At 39.0% G+C, this 16755-nt stretch overlaps 2 protein-coding genes across 3 annotated transcripts in view; one reads left to right on the top strand and one right to left on the bottom strand.

Moving 5' to 3' along the window:
* Nucleotides 1-480: 480 nt before the first annotated feature.
* On the bottom strand, nucleotides 481-2446 carry esm1 (endothelial cell-specific molecule 1). Its single transcript, XM_015376367.1, has 3 exons — nucleotides 1961-2446; nucleotides 1599-1742; nucleotides 481-1497 (listed from the first exon to the last, which is right to left on the bottom strand). The coding sequence occupies exons 1-3, from the start codon at nucleotides 2409-2411 to the stop codon at nucleotides 1415-1417; spliced, it is 678 nt and encodes a 225-aa protein (XP_015231853.1). The 5' UTR covers nucleotides 2412-2446; the 3' UTR covers nucleotides 481-1414.
* Nucleotides 2447-8929: 6483 nt separating this feature from the next.
* LOC107085826 (probable E3 ubiquitin-protein ligase HERC1) overlaps nucleotides 8930-16755 on the top strand; it is a 61003-nt gene continuing 53177 nt past the window's right edge. For both annotated transcript variants that reach the window (XM_015376412.1, XM_015376411.1), the window contains exons 1-2: nucleotides 8930-9030; nucleotides 15402-16419. In XM_015376412.1, the coding sequence (XP_015231898.1) occupies nucleotides 15433-16419 (987 nt within the window). In that variant the 5' untranslated portion in view covers nucleotides 8930-9030; nucleotides 15402-15432. The remainder of the gene's footprint in view (nucleotides 9031-15401; nucleotides 16420-16755) is intronic.

Here is a 16755-nt window from a genome sequence, read left to right as displayed (position 1 = left end):
AGAGAATTTATACAATATATTACCATGTTAATTCAATAAAAAAAAAATTATTTTCCTTAGAACGTATTCTTTTTGTGCAGTGTTAGCATTTTGGCACAATTTTGTTAAACTTATAAACTTCTATAATTTTTCTGCCTGTGCAACAAGCTTTACAGTTTCTCTGTTTCTTATTATTTTCCATCATTCAATTAATTATGCTTCAGTTCAAGAATAAAGTCCGTCATTGAAAATCTTTGAAATTATAACAGAACCTTATTTAATAAATAATAACAGAGCCTTTGTATGAAACTGATTAAATTATATTATAGATCTAAGCCATTGAATTATTGAAGTTCCTTGGAAAAACAATATAATGCCCAACACAAAAGACTTCAGTTAACAAAAATGAATATAGTTGGTTATAAATTTTTATTGTTGAGTACTTCTGTACAGGGACATAGAGATACACATAATACTTAAAAGAAACCAAAAAACTGGATATTATGAAAATAAAATAGTCAATAAAACAAAAAATATTGCCACAGGTAAATTTCAGCAGCAATGATATACAAGGCAAAATATAATTAAAAAAACTTTGGCTGTTAGGAATTAAACCTTCATTCACTTTAATTTATTTTAAAAAGAAACAACTAAATATGCAGAAATAAACCCAAAAATTATCAAAACGGTCTTGGATGAAGAAAATGTTATTAACACCTCATCAATAATGTTTCTTTTTTAAAACATTTCCTGTAATTTAGAAGTATCTTTTTTAGGTTAAAGTTTTAGCAACAACATTTTAAAATGTTATTAAAATACAAGGTTGAACAAACATTAATGTTTAGAATATATATATCTTTTGCAGGAGTTGTAAAGTTTGAATTTAATCTCTACTCAGAGTTTTAATTTGACAACAGAAGCCCCAAATAACTCTTGCAAAGTCAGCTTGGATTTCCATAAATATTTAACTGCGCTTACTTTACTGGTTCAAATGCATTTGGGTATAATCATAAAATTCTTTTAATCCATTCATTCTGGAAACGTCAGACCATTTCCATTATTATAGAAATTGATTTGGGCTAAAATAGTATACTTTAACAGTTACCTGTATCATATAAATTGAAATCAATTTGTTCATGTTTTTCAAGAATGTCCCCCATTTGGTTTGTATGCACCATACAGAGCTATAATGGAAATGATAAACTGATGTTTAAAGTATTTGTTGATGAATATAGAATTGCAATAGATTACAATCAACAAGGGAAAAAGCAATAAAACCAATATTTAAAGAGCAGAAAAGATTAAAAAAGAACCAAACAAGATTTAAAATGCTGGTCAGGATGATCTCATACATAGTTAAACATACTTTGTTTATATATAAATTAATGCTACATTTAGACTGAACATTTGAACAGTTTTTTGCCTTCTTTTTTTGTCAGCGAGGGTTGAGCCTCTTTGGAGCACTGGACCTGTCTATGCTCTGTGCAGAAACCACTTGTCCTGAATTAATCTCAGACCCTGAAAAACAAAATAGTTTAATTATCTTTTTTAAAGCTATGTGCAGAACTAATATAATGACATTCAATGTGATAATTGTGTTTTTTTAAGTATAAATTCACCTGCTTGAGGGCCAGTTTTGAGCTTGCTGGCAATTTTGGCAAAGAATGTGAGGGTGAGGCAGGCTCCAGTTTCCCTGTCACATATGCCTCCTTTGCAGCTGCAGGTTTTGCGGCACTCAACCCCATATGTCCCATAAGGACAGTCTGTAAAGAGGGAAAATACCAGTTTAAATTAAATTAAACAAAATGCATTTTATTTGAGCAACAATTTATTAATAGAAATGCAATATTTTATTTCGAATAACAAAGATATGGCTTAACAATAAGGCCAAATTCTGACCAGTGCGTTAAAATGTAAAAAAATATATATATATTACATAAATCCAGATTTGATCATCACCACATCAGAGTTTACGTCATACCTTTGCAAATCCCGTACTCGTCTCCATAGTCGTCCTCATCCTTGTAAAACTCGCAGAACAGCCCCGGTCCGCACTTGACGCCGTGCATCCCAGACACGGTGCGGTAGCAGTGCTCTCCTCTGGCGGCCGCGCAGACCTGGCAGCAGCCGCAGTCATCCAGGACTGTGCGCGCACAGCGCAGAGTGCCGCCGCAACGCTCCACGCTGCATCTGTCCGGGCAGTTCACCGCATACTTCACGCCCGCGCCCCACGCCTCAGCATCACGCAGCACTAGAGAGGAGAGCAGGGTGAGGAGCAGGAGGGACATCACTGGATGCAGGGCGGTTAGAGAGAGAGTCAGAGGGGAACAACGATCTGCTCTGAAGGAGACTGACCCACTGATCATCAGGTTGCAGGTTGTATGCTTATCAGCAATAAACAACTTTGTTTTGCTCACGGCCAATTTCCTCATCCCGGTGTTGTCCCTTTTTTTTGTTTCTGCCCATTGCCTTTTTTTAGAAATCCGGCTTGGAAGTGGGATTAACTAACCTCCATCCAGGAACTGAAGTTGGTGGGACCTGATGTCATAAGTTATCTTTGGTTTGTTTTTTTCTCACTGACGGAAAACCTCAGCCTCAGATGGCAGCAGCAGGGCATTAACAGGATGTTGTCCCCCCCCCCCCTAAACCCTCCCCCATATTTTAAATGGTTTAAAAAGTCTGTTCTTGCCACATTTAGTATATTTATTTGTGAGGTGTTGCTTTATTAATTAATTATGTCTTACACTCACCATCCGCTTCATTAGGTACACCTGTCCAACTGCTCCTAAATAATTAGCTATTTACTTGCCGTGTTGGGAACGTTACTTTGAAAAAAATCATTTGTTATAGTTACTGGTTACCTCTCCCAAAAAGTAACTGAGTTACTAACTGAGTTACTCCACAATTGAAGTAACTAGTTACTAGTAAAAGTAACTATTGCGTTACTTTTGCGTTTCTCGCCCCCGTAACCCTCACCAACTGTCCCCCACCTTCACGCTGTGTGTTTCAAAAGCCAGCTGAATAGAGCGGACGACAAAGGCAAGTACCTGCAGAGAGTTTTGCATTTATTGCAACTCAATGTAAATGACATCAGGTGGGAACGCTATCTGTTGGGCTTCTAAAACCCGTCAGATAGCGTTCCCTCTTTTTAACATAGGGGGGACGCTATCTGATGTGGTGTAAATATCATCAGGCTGCATTATCGCTACTCATGGGTGTGAAGTTTTTTAACAGGGCGTTCAGATTTGGTGAGTGTATGAAATTAATAACTGGGGATGTCTAATTCTGAAATCATCAGAATTCTGTCAATAATGACAGAAATCTTTAAGGAAGGTTTCCTGTACCTTGTTAAATCTGTACCATGAAGGCGTTTTCAGAGCAGCTCCAAATGACACAAAACTCATATGGGTGAGTAGAACATGATGTAATAACGTAAAATCAAGGGCCCAATGTAAAAAAACAGGCATTCACCTTTAAGTACATCTTGCTAGTTTAGGGTTGGATCCCATTTTGCCTTCAAAACTACTTAAGCTTTCGTGGTATAGATTTAACAAGATCCTGGAAACCTTCCTCAACCTTCCTAAAATCAAGGGCCCAATAAAAAAAAAAACGGCGTTCTCCTTTAATAAAGTGGTCGGTGAGTCTAGGTTACATTGTGTTCTGCTCAACTCAAGTCATCTAATTTTCATCCCATAGATCTAGGGTCAACATCCTTTTTAAGGCTGAGGGCTACTTCATGGATACTGGGTTGTAAAATCAGCTACCAATACTGACCTATGAACTGGAGGCATCTGTTTACCTGATACACATACATGATAAACATTTTTGTTGTTTCTTTTGATTTCTAATTTTCTTTTATACCGTGTCATTTTGAAATCTCTATGACTGTTTAAATACTAATATGATTAAACGCTCTAAAAATAATTATAAAGAATGATAAAACAAAATTCCATAGTCCACTGCTGAGTTGTTCTGTTTCAAGAAGAGACTGAGGGCATCCCATGACGGCCCCTTGGTGCAATTCCTTTCTCTACACTTCCCTCAGCATTGACTTTGTGTCAAGATGTGGTTCTCTGGGCAGGACCCAGTATAGAGACAGGCAGGAGAAGAACAGTGAGTTAGAAATGATTTAATGAAAAGTCCAAGAATGAGACTCCATGAATATAGGCTGGAAAGGCATGAAAAATGAATCAAAGTATTTTCTGATGAGGAGCGTAGAAAATTACAGGCATAAATACAAAGGGAGAAGGAAGGGTTGCATGAATATCTGGTAGAAAATATGTCGAGGAAGTAAGCTGAATGAAAATCATCACACAGTGGCAGGAGTGGAGCTGAGCAGAAATAAAGTGAGAAACTACCGTACAATAACCCCAGCAGAGAATAGTTCATAAGAAAAATAATTTAATAAAACATATTATGAGGAGTAAATGAACAACATAATATTTAAAAGCCACAATAAACAAGAAGGCATGTGTTTTATTTTTTTAATATGACCCAAGAGTTCATCCAAATTTTAGGAAAATATATAAACTGTCACAGTGAACTAAATATTTTTCACCTGTCATCTTAGACAATTAGAAAATTAAGAAAACACTGTAAATATTAGGGCTGCACAGTGCAGCAGTGGGTAGCATTTATCCCTTGCAGCAAGACGGTTCTGAGTTCGATTCCCGATCCTTGGTCTTTCTGCGTGGTTTGCATGTTCTCCCTGATCATGCATGGGTTCTCTCCAGGTACTCTGCCTTTCTCCCACTGTCTAAAAACATGAGGTGTGAGTGTGTGCGTGAATGATTGTTTGTCCGATTTGTCTCTGTGTTGCCCTGCGATGGACCTGTTCAGAGACTACCCCACCTCTCCCCATGGACAGCTGGAGATAGGCACCCGCACCCCTCGCAACCCCAGCAGGGATAAGCGTGATTGAAATGGATGAATGGATGGATGGAAATATTTTTTCATATAGAAAAGAAAAATCCCAACACTCTTGGTACAGTTTAGAAAGAAGCATTTTTTTTTTATTTCTTCTGGTCAGTGGAAAACTTTAACAGATCTTTTAAAGATCCACTTCCTCATCCACACTCATCTTTACAAGCGCAGCTACTGAGCCAATCTATCTGGCAAACTTAACTGCAACTCATTCCCAGTTTTCCACTATACACTAAGAGCTACTTTGAAGCATCAAAGGGAAAAAAACAACCTGTGTGTCTGTGATCTCTTTATATATTTTACTGGAGTTTAGGATGTCAAATAACCTCCCAGATTTTATGCAAAGCTTTCCATCTGTTGGAGAGAGGGTTTGTTCTTTAGTAGCCTTATGGTTTGGGGGTTATGACTGCTACAGAGTCTTTATCCTGCTCCTCATAATTCAAAACCTCCTGCCAGACTTGAGCAGTGTGAACAGATTGTGATGTGGGTGTGTAAAGTCCCTAAAGATGTAGTTGGCTCTTTCAAGCAACTTTTCTGTCTATTATCCTGAATAAGAGGGAAATAATTCTCATCAACTGTCTCCACACTCTGACAGCGAATCCCCCCACAGCTGTGCAGCTGACACACTCCATAGAAAAACACACAATGGTGCCCCTATATTAAGTCCTATTGAGGGATGCTCCTATAGTAATCAGTGATTATCTTTCAGAGGAAGTATGAACACTAAACAGCTTTATTTACCAGGGATTCTTTTTGCCCTGCTCAGAATAGGTTGATTTTCTTGTTTGACTGAAATTCTGTAATTTAGATAGAGTATGATCAATTGTGTCCCATTATGTCAGCTGCTCAACCAATAGTATATAGTTAGATATTATTAAAAGGGCATATTCTTACCCGTTTCATTCTGCTTGGTGTCACAAAATTACCCAATGCTAAAGGACTCTAAAACTGAAATTGAAGATTCATCATCCAAAGAAGTAAATACAATTCTCAGCTATTTTATCTGGAAAAATAATAAACCTCTTTTGAAGAATGAATTTCTCTCAACACCCAAAAACACAAGGAGGGTTTGAATTATACATTTTCAATCATTTGAATAACACCTTTAAAATAAAATAGATCAAGGAATGGCACAACACCCCTAAATCAATTTTTTGTTTTTTTTAATTCTGAATAATATTTTTTTTTTTCAATTGGGTGGTCTACATTTTTTACTCACCTGTTGTCATAATCGGTTTAAGGAATCTGACCCACATGCAGAGAAACCACTCAGAGAACACGGAGAAAAGTTTAACAGGTTTATTTCTAGCAATGTGAACGGAGGTTGGATCTGGAATTCAGAGAACTGGTAAACTGGAACTGGAAAGTCTGAAGGGAAGATCACAGAGATCAGTTCAGGGACATGAGAATGCGGCTTGAATTATGCTGGAATTGGACTCACTTTTGAGGGGGCTCTTGTCAATCCTTGAATCTGGTCTGTGTGGGTTTATCCAGAGAAGAGGGAACTCGTTGGCGAGCGGACAGGTAGACATACGTTGGACCCGGAGGAGTAATGGAGCGGACTGTCACTTGGATTTCTGGTGGGAACGTGAACGGATCCTGTGGAGGTTTTCCCCTGCTCAGTGTGAATTCAGAGTAAATCCTTCCAGGGGGAGAAGGTCTAGGTATCCAGTTACACAGGAAGACTTCCCACCGAAGAGCAAAGACAAAAACAAAATAAGACTCACAGAAAAAAGGCTCAGGTTAGACTCAGCTAATCTCAGCTTGGCTAGAGTACCCAAAACTGTCAAACACTCTGGCGTCGAGGTGGTGACAGCCCACAGCTCAAATACTCCTCCAGTAATGAACCAACGAGCTGCAGATGTGCAGGGAGGCCCAACGAGGACAGGGCACCACCTGGTGGTGGAGAGAGAAGAAACACACAAACAACCCACACAAACTGGATTCCTAACACCTGTAATTACAGTGTTACCAAATTACCTTTAAAACTATCCAAATATCACCAACAGGCTCTCTTAGGGTGGAAACTGTGCTGATCCCACCATTTTTCTCATCACTTAATCATCATTTTGAGTAATATAGATATTACTATCAGGATAAAAATCCACATTTGTATAGATTAGAACTGGGTTGACAAAAATGCTGTTTTTCCATTTGACCTTTTTTATTCTCATGGTATAATTCTTAGTTATGTCCGTTTTCTTAGTCTTAAATCCTTTCCTGTCACACACAAATAATTTATTTATGTAACTAAGGCTATCCCTATAGAAACCTTTCTCTCTTGATCCGATGAAGCACTAAGAATAAAACACCTTCTTATGACTGACCTGCTGCTGACCTTCAGAGCCTTTTATGGTCGGGCTTCCTCCTACATTACAGACTTGTTGTGTCCCTATACCTCAGAGGCTGAGGTCTCGGAACCAGAACCTGGTCGTTACAGGACCAGGGAAGAATAACTCCTTTCTTATCCTTGCTCTTACCTGATTCTGCTGATGTTTTTAAGAACAAACTAAAAACCTATTCAGGTAATAAAGCATTTTAATTCTAGAAGATTAAGGGTTGTTTTATGACCATGTCTTTTGTGACTGTAAATGTACGTGTATTTTTATTTGTATTGTAATTTTGTGAAGCACTTTGTGACCTCGATGTCTGTGAAAGGTGATATATAAATAAACATTACTTGCTTACTTATTTACTCACTAAAAACGTTTTTGTACAACACTAAATCTATATACTTATGTGCCTAATGTTGCTTAAATATGCATATACTATTTTTAAAAGATAAAGAATTTACTTTCATGGTGGATTTTCCTTAACATATTAATAGATAAATTATAGCCCAACAACCATTCAGGTGATCGACTCATCAAAATCTAGGACAAAAAGGTAGGATAAAGCTTCCAGTTATACACTTTAATAAGTGAACCAACTCTTTGATTTACCCTTTCTTGACGTGTTAGATCTTGCATTTACTTCTGACCATTTTATACTTTTTTACTTGTTCTGTTTTTGCAACCTTTGAGTCTAATTTCTTGCATCTTATTTTTTCTTTTTTTACACAGGGAGACCTTATTTCTTGAGAATAGTTCAATAACTATTATAACCAAAGGTTGCAATGGGAGGAGTCTGAGAAAGTCTGTAGCTCCTGTAAAAAAAATAGCTTCTGGCCTGAAAGACGTTTAGTGATTTTAAAATTTTATTTCAGTTTAAAAAAGAAAAAAGTCAGAATTCCGACTTTAATCTCAGAATTCTGACTTTAATCTCAGATTTCTAGATCTTAATGTAGATGGGCACCATGAAGGAAGAGATGTGGGAGCACTCGGCTTCACTGACAAAAATGTGAGTTGTTTGGGAGGAACAGTAACACTTTGAGTAACACTTTGGTGAAAAATTGTGACTTTTTGCATGCCTAAGGGGTCCCCGGTGATGCTATTTCATATTTCAGAAGGAGATTAAAACAAGAGAGCTAATCTCTAAAACAGACATGGCTACAGCTTGATGTTTGTTGGTTGTCAGATTGTCAGAATTCAGAAAAAAAAAGTCAGAATTCTGAGATTAAAGTCAGAAATCTGAGAAGAAAGTCAAAATTCAGAGATTAAAGTCAGAATTCAGAGAAAAAAGTCAGAATTCAGAGGTTAAAGTCAGAATTATGATTTTTGTTCCATATTAAACTGAAATAATATTTCAAAAAGTGGCCCTAATCCTTTTCCGTACCCAGATAAGGATAAGGTAGGTTTGGCATATCTAGCAGATTTAAAGGAAGCAAAGGCAAAATAAGGCACTTTTGATTATAAATTGTTGCTGAGAGAGAAGGCAAACAATGCAAATGCAGCAATGCAGCAAGCAGATTAAATTGATCTGGTATAATTTCTTCGACATAATTGAATGTTGGATGATAACAGACTTCAACACTTGTCTCATAAATGGACATTGTCCTGCAGGCTTTGGTTTGTTTTTATTGGAGATCATCACTCCGAAACGCGCTGCGGCGCTACAGTGGCAGCCCTCCTCCCCTTTGCATCAGTCCGTAATGCTCTGCAGAAGAAGCAGGGGAAACAGGAGAAGGCTGACCTGATATTTGCGTCCAAGGGAGACCTCACTGGGACGGGACGGGTACCGCAAAGCAAGGTAACAGACGCGCCTGTGGCCCTCCTTTAAACCCACCACAGCTAGGTTAAACATTACTGAAGCCACCTTCCACGGTGAGGTGTTTCTGCAGGGAAGCTGTCAGAAAACAAGCGGAGGGGAGGGGGCGGATTGCTGGGTCGCTTTAAACGGACTAGCTGCAGCAGCCAGGCGGCGTTAGCTCAGCTGTCACCGCAGATGTTCCACCGGCTGAATGACGCGGAGGTGTCCGCTGTCCAAAGCAGCCCTCTAAGCAGCAGGGTTAGTGTCGCTGCAGCCGCCGGGCAACAAGCCAACAAAACAGATGTCAAAACCTGAAACCTGAGGGGGAAAGTGTGGAACCAGGAACGCAGGATAATGTCGTTATGTTTGAATAATGAAATTATCCTCCAGGCTGTTCGTTAATGCCCATCTTTGGCCCTGTGATCAACTTTTCTCATGGAGCTGTCCTTTTCCCCTCCTATGATTAATCAAATTATCATCATTACTACTCCTATGCAGAGGCGGAGCTAGATGGGGGGCCAGGGGCGGCCATGGACACCCTTACTCAATCATCCCCCCCACTGTGGCCACCCCTACCATTTTTATTCTCAAGAGGAATATTCTTTTTAATTTAAATTAAATCACTTTCTATTTTTTTTATATATTCAAAATTGCTTGACAAAAAAAACAAAAAACACTGTGATTAATTATACACATCAATATATAGATGATAAATACAGAATTCATGCTCTTTCCAGAACTACATTTTGTGTTATAATGGGGTAAAGAGAAAATGTGTTTCTGCAAGTCATCTAGGAGTTTTCAGTAAAATCATAGACGAATAACTGTTTTAATAAAAACATATTAAATAATCAGTTTATGTAGATATTAGTACATGTAAATATCAATTTTATGCAGAATAATTGTTGATAAAAGTAGGTAAGTAGGAAAAGATGTTCGCCCCACAACTCAAACCTGAAAGAATTTTATCCACCATACCTTTAATCTAGGAAGCATGGATTTTTAAATATATTTACGTCTATTTGTTAGCAAAGGCTGTAGGAAACTATAGTTAGTCTTAACTTTGGCTTGACCGTGCATGCAGCGGTTAGCGCGCATGACCCATATACGGAGGCCTTAGTCGTCGTTGTGGGCGACCCGGGTTCTAGTCCAGCCTGCGGTCCTTTGCCGCATGTCCTTCCCCTCTCTCACCTCCCCTTTCCTGTCAGCCTACTGTTGAAAAAACGAGCCACTAGTGCTGTAAAAACTATAAAAAATATATATTTGGCTTGACCCCAGGCTCACACTGACTCCGGTCTTACCGTTGCGGTGCGGTGGGTGCGGCGCCGCAGTGATTCCAAGTCATTAAAAAGACGTAAACCTCTCTCACCGGCTGCTGTACTGTCCGGCTGCGGTTACCGAGACACTCCGGCGCTGCAGAAAATTCCGCAAGAAAGCTATCCTTGCGGCGTGCCGGAACCCTCCGCAACAAGCTCTCGCAAATATCCTTATTTGGGCCGTGTTATCGCGTGAAGTTACGTGAACTCAAGTGAACTTCTGTTAAATCTCCGGACCTGTTGCCGGAGCCGCAGAGCCGCACCGCACCATAGTCAAAAGGGTGGTGTGACAGGGGGTGTGCGGGAGTTGCGGTCTCCGTCGGCTCGGTAACTGCACCGGAGCCAGTGTGAGCAAGGGGTGACCCTGAGGTTCTGGCGCCTATCCACTTTCACCCACCCCTCAGTGTACATTGGTTATTGCCTGGCCACCTTTATAAAAATGTTCTGGCTACGCCTCTGCTCCTATGGGTGGAACAGTTTCCTTTCAGAGAAAACATGTGAGGTTTAAATCCCCTTACCAGAGGTTTTTTTCCGTCGTTTCTCCATTAATTTGTGGTTTATGGAGAGTGCGTCTTGTTTATTATGGGATTTCCTGTGATAACCTGGTATTCCTGTTTGGTGACCCTGCAATCCGAACCCTTATACACAATGGATGAGTGATTTCATAATATGTGAAGCTGGTTTCTTTTTTTTTTTTCTTAGTACAGTGTCCGGTCTGTCAATGTGGCAATAAGAATAATTGTCTTGACGCCAAAAAGAGAGCCCAACAGATTTTGCTTTCACAAGTGGAGCAGTACGGCTAACGCCATAGTGTTTCGCTTGATTTATGCATATAAATTGCTTTATTATAATTGATGCAGGGATTATTACAGATTATATGGACACTGCAATGTAGGCAGAACAGGAAAGGAAAAACAGAAAAAGAGGAGATAAAAGGGAGATGGAGCTGGTTTCTAACCGACACCCAGATGGTTGTGTTGGGAACAGCAGCACAAACTGTCAGCATCCTCTTCCATATAATGTTCCATATGAATTCAATTGGGTTTAACACTTTAAGGTAGCCAAAACCATTTTATTTACAAGTTACTATCGTGACTTAACACAACTACATTACTGGCTAAATTATTCATATCATTAAAGTTGTGTTAAACATTTTTCACTCTAAACATCCCTCTTTGTGTGTGATTTAGTCTCAGTAATATTGCTGTTCCATTAAGGATTCAGGGCTTTTTTAGGCATACACTAAGATAAGATTAGATTAACTTTATTGTCCCAAAGGAAATTTGATTTGGGTACAGACTCTGGCTGCCACATAGTCCAAACTATGTGTCACATTGCATTCACATATAAAACACTGCTATAAAAATGTCATTATAAGACAATAGATGAATACATAAGGAATAATGTTACATTACATTCACAATAAAAGATAATAAAAAAAAATCTGTTATTTGAGATACTGAATGCATAAAGAAAGCATGTCAGTTTAGTTTGTTAGTTTAGTTTTTGCTCACTAGTGAGCACAAAACATGATAGAAACCAAAGGATAGACTAAACTGAGGTTGGAAATCAATACCCCAATTTGACGTCTCATTCTTTAATCCATTATTTGAAATTTGGCATGGCAGACCTGTTAAAAAGACGAGGTGAGCCACCTAAACGGATAGCCTAGGCAAAGAGAACACTAATAAAAGTGGCAGCCAAGAGGCCCACAGCAAACTCTTGAGGAGCTGCAGAGATCCACAACTCGGGTGGAAAACAAGCTAAAAGGACAATGATTAGTTGTGCATTCCATTGTCTTCATGGGACAGGAGCAAGAAGAAAGCCATTATTTGAACAGCACCATATGAGGTCCCATTTTCAGTGATAACACAGCATACGTGCAGTAAAAGAAGCTGCATTAGTGAGACGAGAGCAGCTTCAAAGGTTTGACAATACAGGAAATGGGTCAGTTGGTGGAAAACTGAGACTGTAAATGATTAAACATAGAGATGGCAACATTATGGTTGCTTTTCTTCAGAACAAACAGGAAAAATGTTCTCTACGAATAGGGGGATGAAGCTGAGCACATGACATTTTTTTATTTAACTTATAAAAATCATTAAAAATAAAGCAAACATCCAATACATGAAAATCCTAAAAAAGGGAATTGTAACCAGATGTCATTGTAGTCAGTCAGTGAACAGAAAAACACATTTTTCCGCTATAACTTTAAAGCTAAATGTTTTATATAAAAAAAGAAAATATGCAACAATCAAAGAAAGGGAAGATTGCTGTTATCCCCAGTTTTGCTTCTTCACATTACTGGTGTTATCCTGCTTGTGGTTGCCTCCCTGTAAAAGTTATTACTACATCTAAGCTAGGTGTTATTTTTGAACCGGGTGGAAACCATATAGGCCCCCCAGGCTTCAGTCCCAGTGGGAGACATGAGTTTTAGTCTATGATCAAAGTGGCACACTTACAAACTCAGCATGCCATGACTTAGTGTGTTTTTTGTTGTGTTGCAGGTTTAAATGTTATTAGCTGCAACCCTCATGAAGTTTTCAAGATTCAGGCTTTGGTCTCATAGATAATTTACAAAAGAGCACTCCTTTAGTCAGGCAGATTGAAATGATTTATTGTCTGTTAGGGCTGGACGATGTTCCGAAAATGTATATCTAAAAGCATTTCTTCTATTTTTAATGTCAACAATAAAAGTAAATAAATAAAGCCTCAGAAAGACTGTTAATAATTCCGAGAACAAATTTGATATTTAATTTAATACAATTACTTTGCCATATTTATCAAACCTTTCTAACATAAAGTTTTTAGAAATATTTTTTGCATTGAAATACATAAAAACACATAAAAAAGACCTAGATAAAACCATCAGTCAAGGACAAATGCTGTATTCACAGACTGTAATGAAATAAATGTATTATTTATTTAACCTTTATTATTTATTTTCTGAAATGTGTCATTTCAATCAAATTGAATTTAATTATATTATGATTAATTTTTTTTTAAATATTTTTCTGCCCTATTGCCTGAATACTATAGTGAGTAAAAAGTATTTGAATACACTTGTATTTCAAAAGTTCTCCGTCTTAGAAACCATGGAGGGATCTGAAATTGTCATCATACAGTAGGTGCATGTCCACTGTGAGTGAAAAAAAATCCAGAAATCACAATTTATGATCTTCAAACTATTTATATGTATGATACAGCTGAAAAAAAAACAAAACAACGGTATTTAAACACCTGTCTAAAGAATTCTGACCCTCAAAGACCTGTTAGGCTGCCTTCTGAATGTCCACCTCCACTCCCCTTATTATCCTAAATTAGATGCATCTGTTTGAGGTCATTAGCTGCATAAAGACACCTGTCCACCCCATACAATCAGTGAGAATCCAACTACTAACATGGCCAAGATCAAAGAGCTGTCCAAAGACACTAGAGACAAAATTTTACACTTTAACAAGGCTGAAAAGGGAAAGTTATGTAGTCAGAAGAGACTGAAATAGAACTTTTTTGGTCATAATTCCACTAACCGTGTTTGGTGGAAGAAGCATGATGAGTACCATCCCAAGAACACCATCCCTACTGTAAAGCATGGGGGTGGTAGCATGCTGCTTTGGGGGTGTTTTTCTGCACATGGGACAGGGCGACTGCACTGTATTAAGGAGAGGATAACCGGGGCAATATATTGCCAAATTTTGGGGACAAGCTCCTTCCCTCAGTAAGAGCATTGAAGATGGGACGAGGCTGGGTCTTCCAACATGACAAGGACCCGAAGCACACAGCCAGGATAATCAAGGAGTGGCTCTGGAAGAAGCATATCAAGGTTCTGGCATGGCCTAGCCAGTGTCCAGACCTAAACCCAATAGAGAATCTTTGGAGAGAGCTCAGACTCTGTGTTTCTCAGCGACAGCCAAGAAAACTGAGGGATCTAGAGAAGATCTGTGCGGAGAAGTGGGCCAAAATCCCTACTGTAGTGTGTGCAAACCTGGTGAAAAACTACAGGAAACGTTTGGCCTCTTTAATTGCAAACAAAGACTGCTGTACAAAATATTAAGATAGATTTTTTTTCAAGCGTTCAAAAAATAATTGCAGCTGTATCATAAAAATAATTATCAAAAAATCATACATTGTGATTTCTGGATTTTTTTTTTTTTATATTATGTCTCTCACAGTCAGCTTGCACCTACAATGACAATTTTAGACCCCTCCATGATTTCCAAATGGGAGAACTTCCAAAATAGCAGGGTGTTCAAATACCTATTTTCCTCACTGTATAATAATGATAATAATGATAATGTCAATTATAATAATAATTGATCTCAGATTGATCTCACAGTACATAGTAAATATGACACTCTTATGTAAAATAAATGAGGTGAAGTGAAAGTGAGACAGCGTGAGCTTTAAAGGCCAGAAGGTGTGATTGTTACTCAACATTGTGGAAATAGATTAAACCCCCCACTACCACCATCACTCGAATAACAAGATTGCTCAATCATTTTAGTTGCCTATTTATAAAGTAGGCTCTAACTGTGGCAAAATGCTATGGCTTAATATAAATCAAAAACCTTTCTTGCTGCCCTATGATGTTAAACTTTTTAACCATGTCACCTCATAAATAATGACAATTAATATACATACTAACCTGGGAAAAAAATATTTTTAGCTAATTTAAAAGTGTTTGTGTTAACTTCAGGCTTAGGCTATGAACTCTGTGATGCACAATGTTATGGTAAAAAATGTCTTGACACTTTTTCTTCCGTTGCATCGTCACTTAATTACCCTCAGGGAGTAAGTCTCCTCATTAGTGTGGGAAGGCTGACCTATTTCAGGGATACCCGCTGGGCTTGTAGCATTAACCTTGATGTAGACCTTTTTGTGGAAAGGTGCCAGCACCAAAGACAAGGCCTACACCTTCACACTGTGTTTAATTAGGAGGGAAGCAAATCATAAGGTGGGATCTTTGCATAAAAGGTTGAACTGATGACAGTATAAGATAAGGTTATATGCAAAATTGCATGCCTCTTAATGCTTCTACTACTTTTGTTTTTTCAGGAGTGAAATACTTTGTAGATAATGTACAAAGATGGTGCCTTGTCAAACCCACGTGTTGCTGAAGTGGCAGGAGCATTTCAATAGTTCCTGGGCTGCAGAGGACAGCACGCTGACATCCAGGAGGCATGAGGCAGCCGTGCTCTACAATAAACTCCTTCAAAACAAGGAGGTGGTGACTTTGGCGCAGCCTGTTCAAGAACTAGCCGGCCCAAGGCTACCTGACTTTGAGTGTGAATCCAGCACATCAGCTGAGAAGGAAGAGTACCTGTCATCTTTGCTTCACAGCCAGCGATGGCTGGCTCACCGCATGCTGACGCAAACCGCCTACACTCTGGGCCTCCACCAAAGACTGGTTGTTCTGCAGAGGATTTACTACGCTCTTCACAGCAAGTATCATGATAAGTTTCGCCTTCAGCTGCCCTCTCAGTCCACGGACAGCGGCGCAGAAAGTGGGCAGATTGAGCTGGCCTCAGAACTTCGCCTGCCAGGAGGGGGTTCCAAAATCAAGTCGGGTACAGATGTTCTGATAGAAATGGGTGTAAGGACGGGTTTGAGTCTGCTCTTTTCTTTACTGCAGCAGAACTGGAGGTACGCAGCCTCTGTGCACCCAGAGTCGGTGCTTTGCAATGACGTACTTTCCACAGCATCCGCTGTCCTGGCTTCTCTGCCACCTCTCTCTCTGGCTAATGAGAGTAAAATCCCATCTGTGGGTTTGGACTGCCTTGGACAGGTAGCTGACTTTCTGAAGAAGACCTCGGTGAGCAGTGGGAGCAGTGGTGCTGACCCAACTGGCCGTAGGCTGGCACTAGAGCTCCTGCTTGGCCTGGCCATACAGAGGGGCTCTTTGAAATTTCTACTGGAGTGGGTGGAGGTAGCTTTGGCAGCCTCCATGCCCTCCTCCACCTCAGTCCCGTCTTCCTCCTCCTCCTCCTCCTCCTCCTCACAGAGCTTTCAGCAGTCACCTGGCGTGGGCTTTGACTTTATTCAGCAAACTCTTCTACAGATGAGGCAATGCTCGGTAAGTCACTTGGTCTAAACAAAAAAAAAAATTACTTTGTTACAATAAAAATTTGGATCAGCCTAAACAATCTCTCATAGTGGAACTTTTTAGCAATAAAGGAAGATTGTTTTTGTTTGTCTTGTAAACTGAACCTTTGTGCATTTGGCTATACTTTTTGCAATATGTTTTTGGTGTAATTAAAAATGGAGGATTTATTATAGTACCTCAGCTAATTGTAGATATCGCTGTTATAATATATTTGATGTTTTTAATAAAGCAATATTTCCACAGCAGAAAGTTTGCTTACATTCAACTGATTACAGCTAAGTTTTCCTATTTTGAGGTTAACCTTAT

This window comes from Cyprinodon variegatus, unplaced genomic scaffold (assembly GCF_000732505.1).
Source record: "Cyprinodon variegatus isolate N-32 unplaced genomic scaffold, C_variegatus-1.0 Scaffold134, whole genome shotgun sequence".
Lineage (NCBI taxonomy): Eukaryota > Metazoa > Chordata > Actinopteri > Cyprinodontiformes > Cyprinodontidae > Cyprinodon > Cyprinodon variegatus.
This window is presented reverse-complemented; position numbering and strand designations above follow the sequence as displayed.

Bases quoted from the DNA above. Each gene is read 5' to 3' on its own strand.
- esm1 (XM_015376367.1), bottom strand. From the start codon at position 2,411: ATGAGGAAATTGGCCGTGAGCAAAACAAAGTTGTTTATTGCTGATAAG. The intron at 1,743-1,960 runs GTATGACGTAAA...CCCTCTTTACAG, and splicing joins CGAGTACGGGATTTGCAAAG to ACTGTCCTTATGGGACATAT. The intron at 1,498-1,598 runs GTGAATTTATAC...TTTGTTTTTCAG, and splicing joins CAAAACTGGCCCTCAAGCAG to GGTCTGAGATTAATTCAGGA.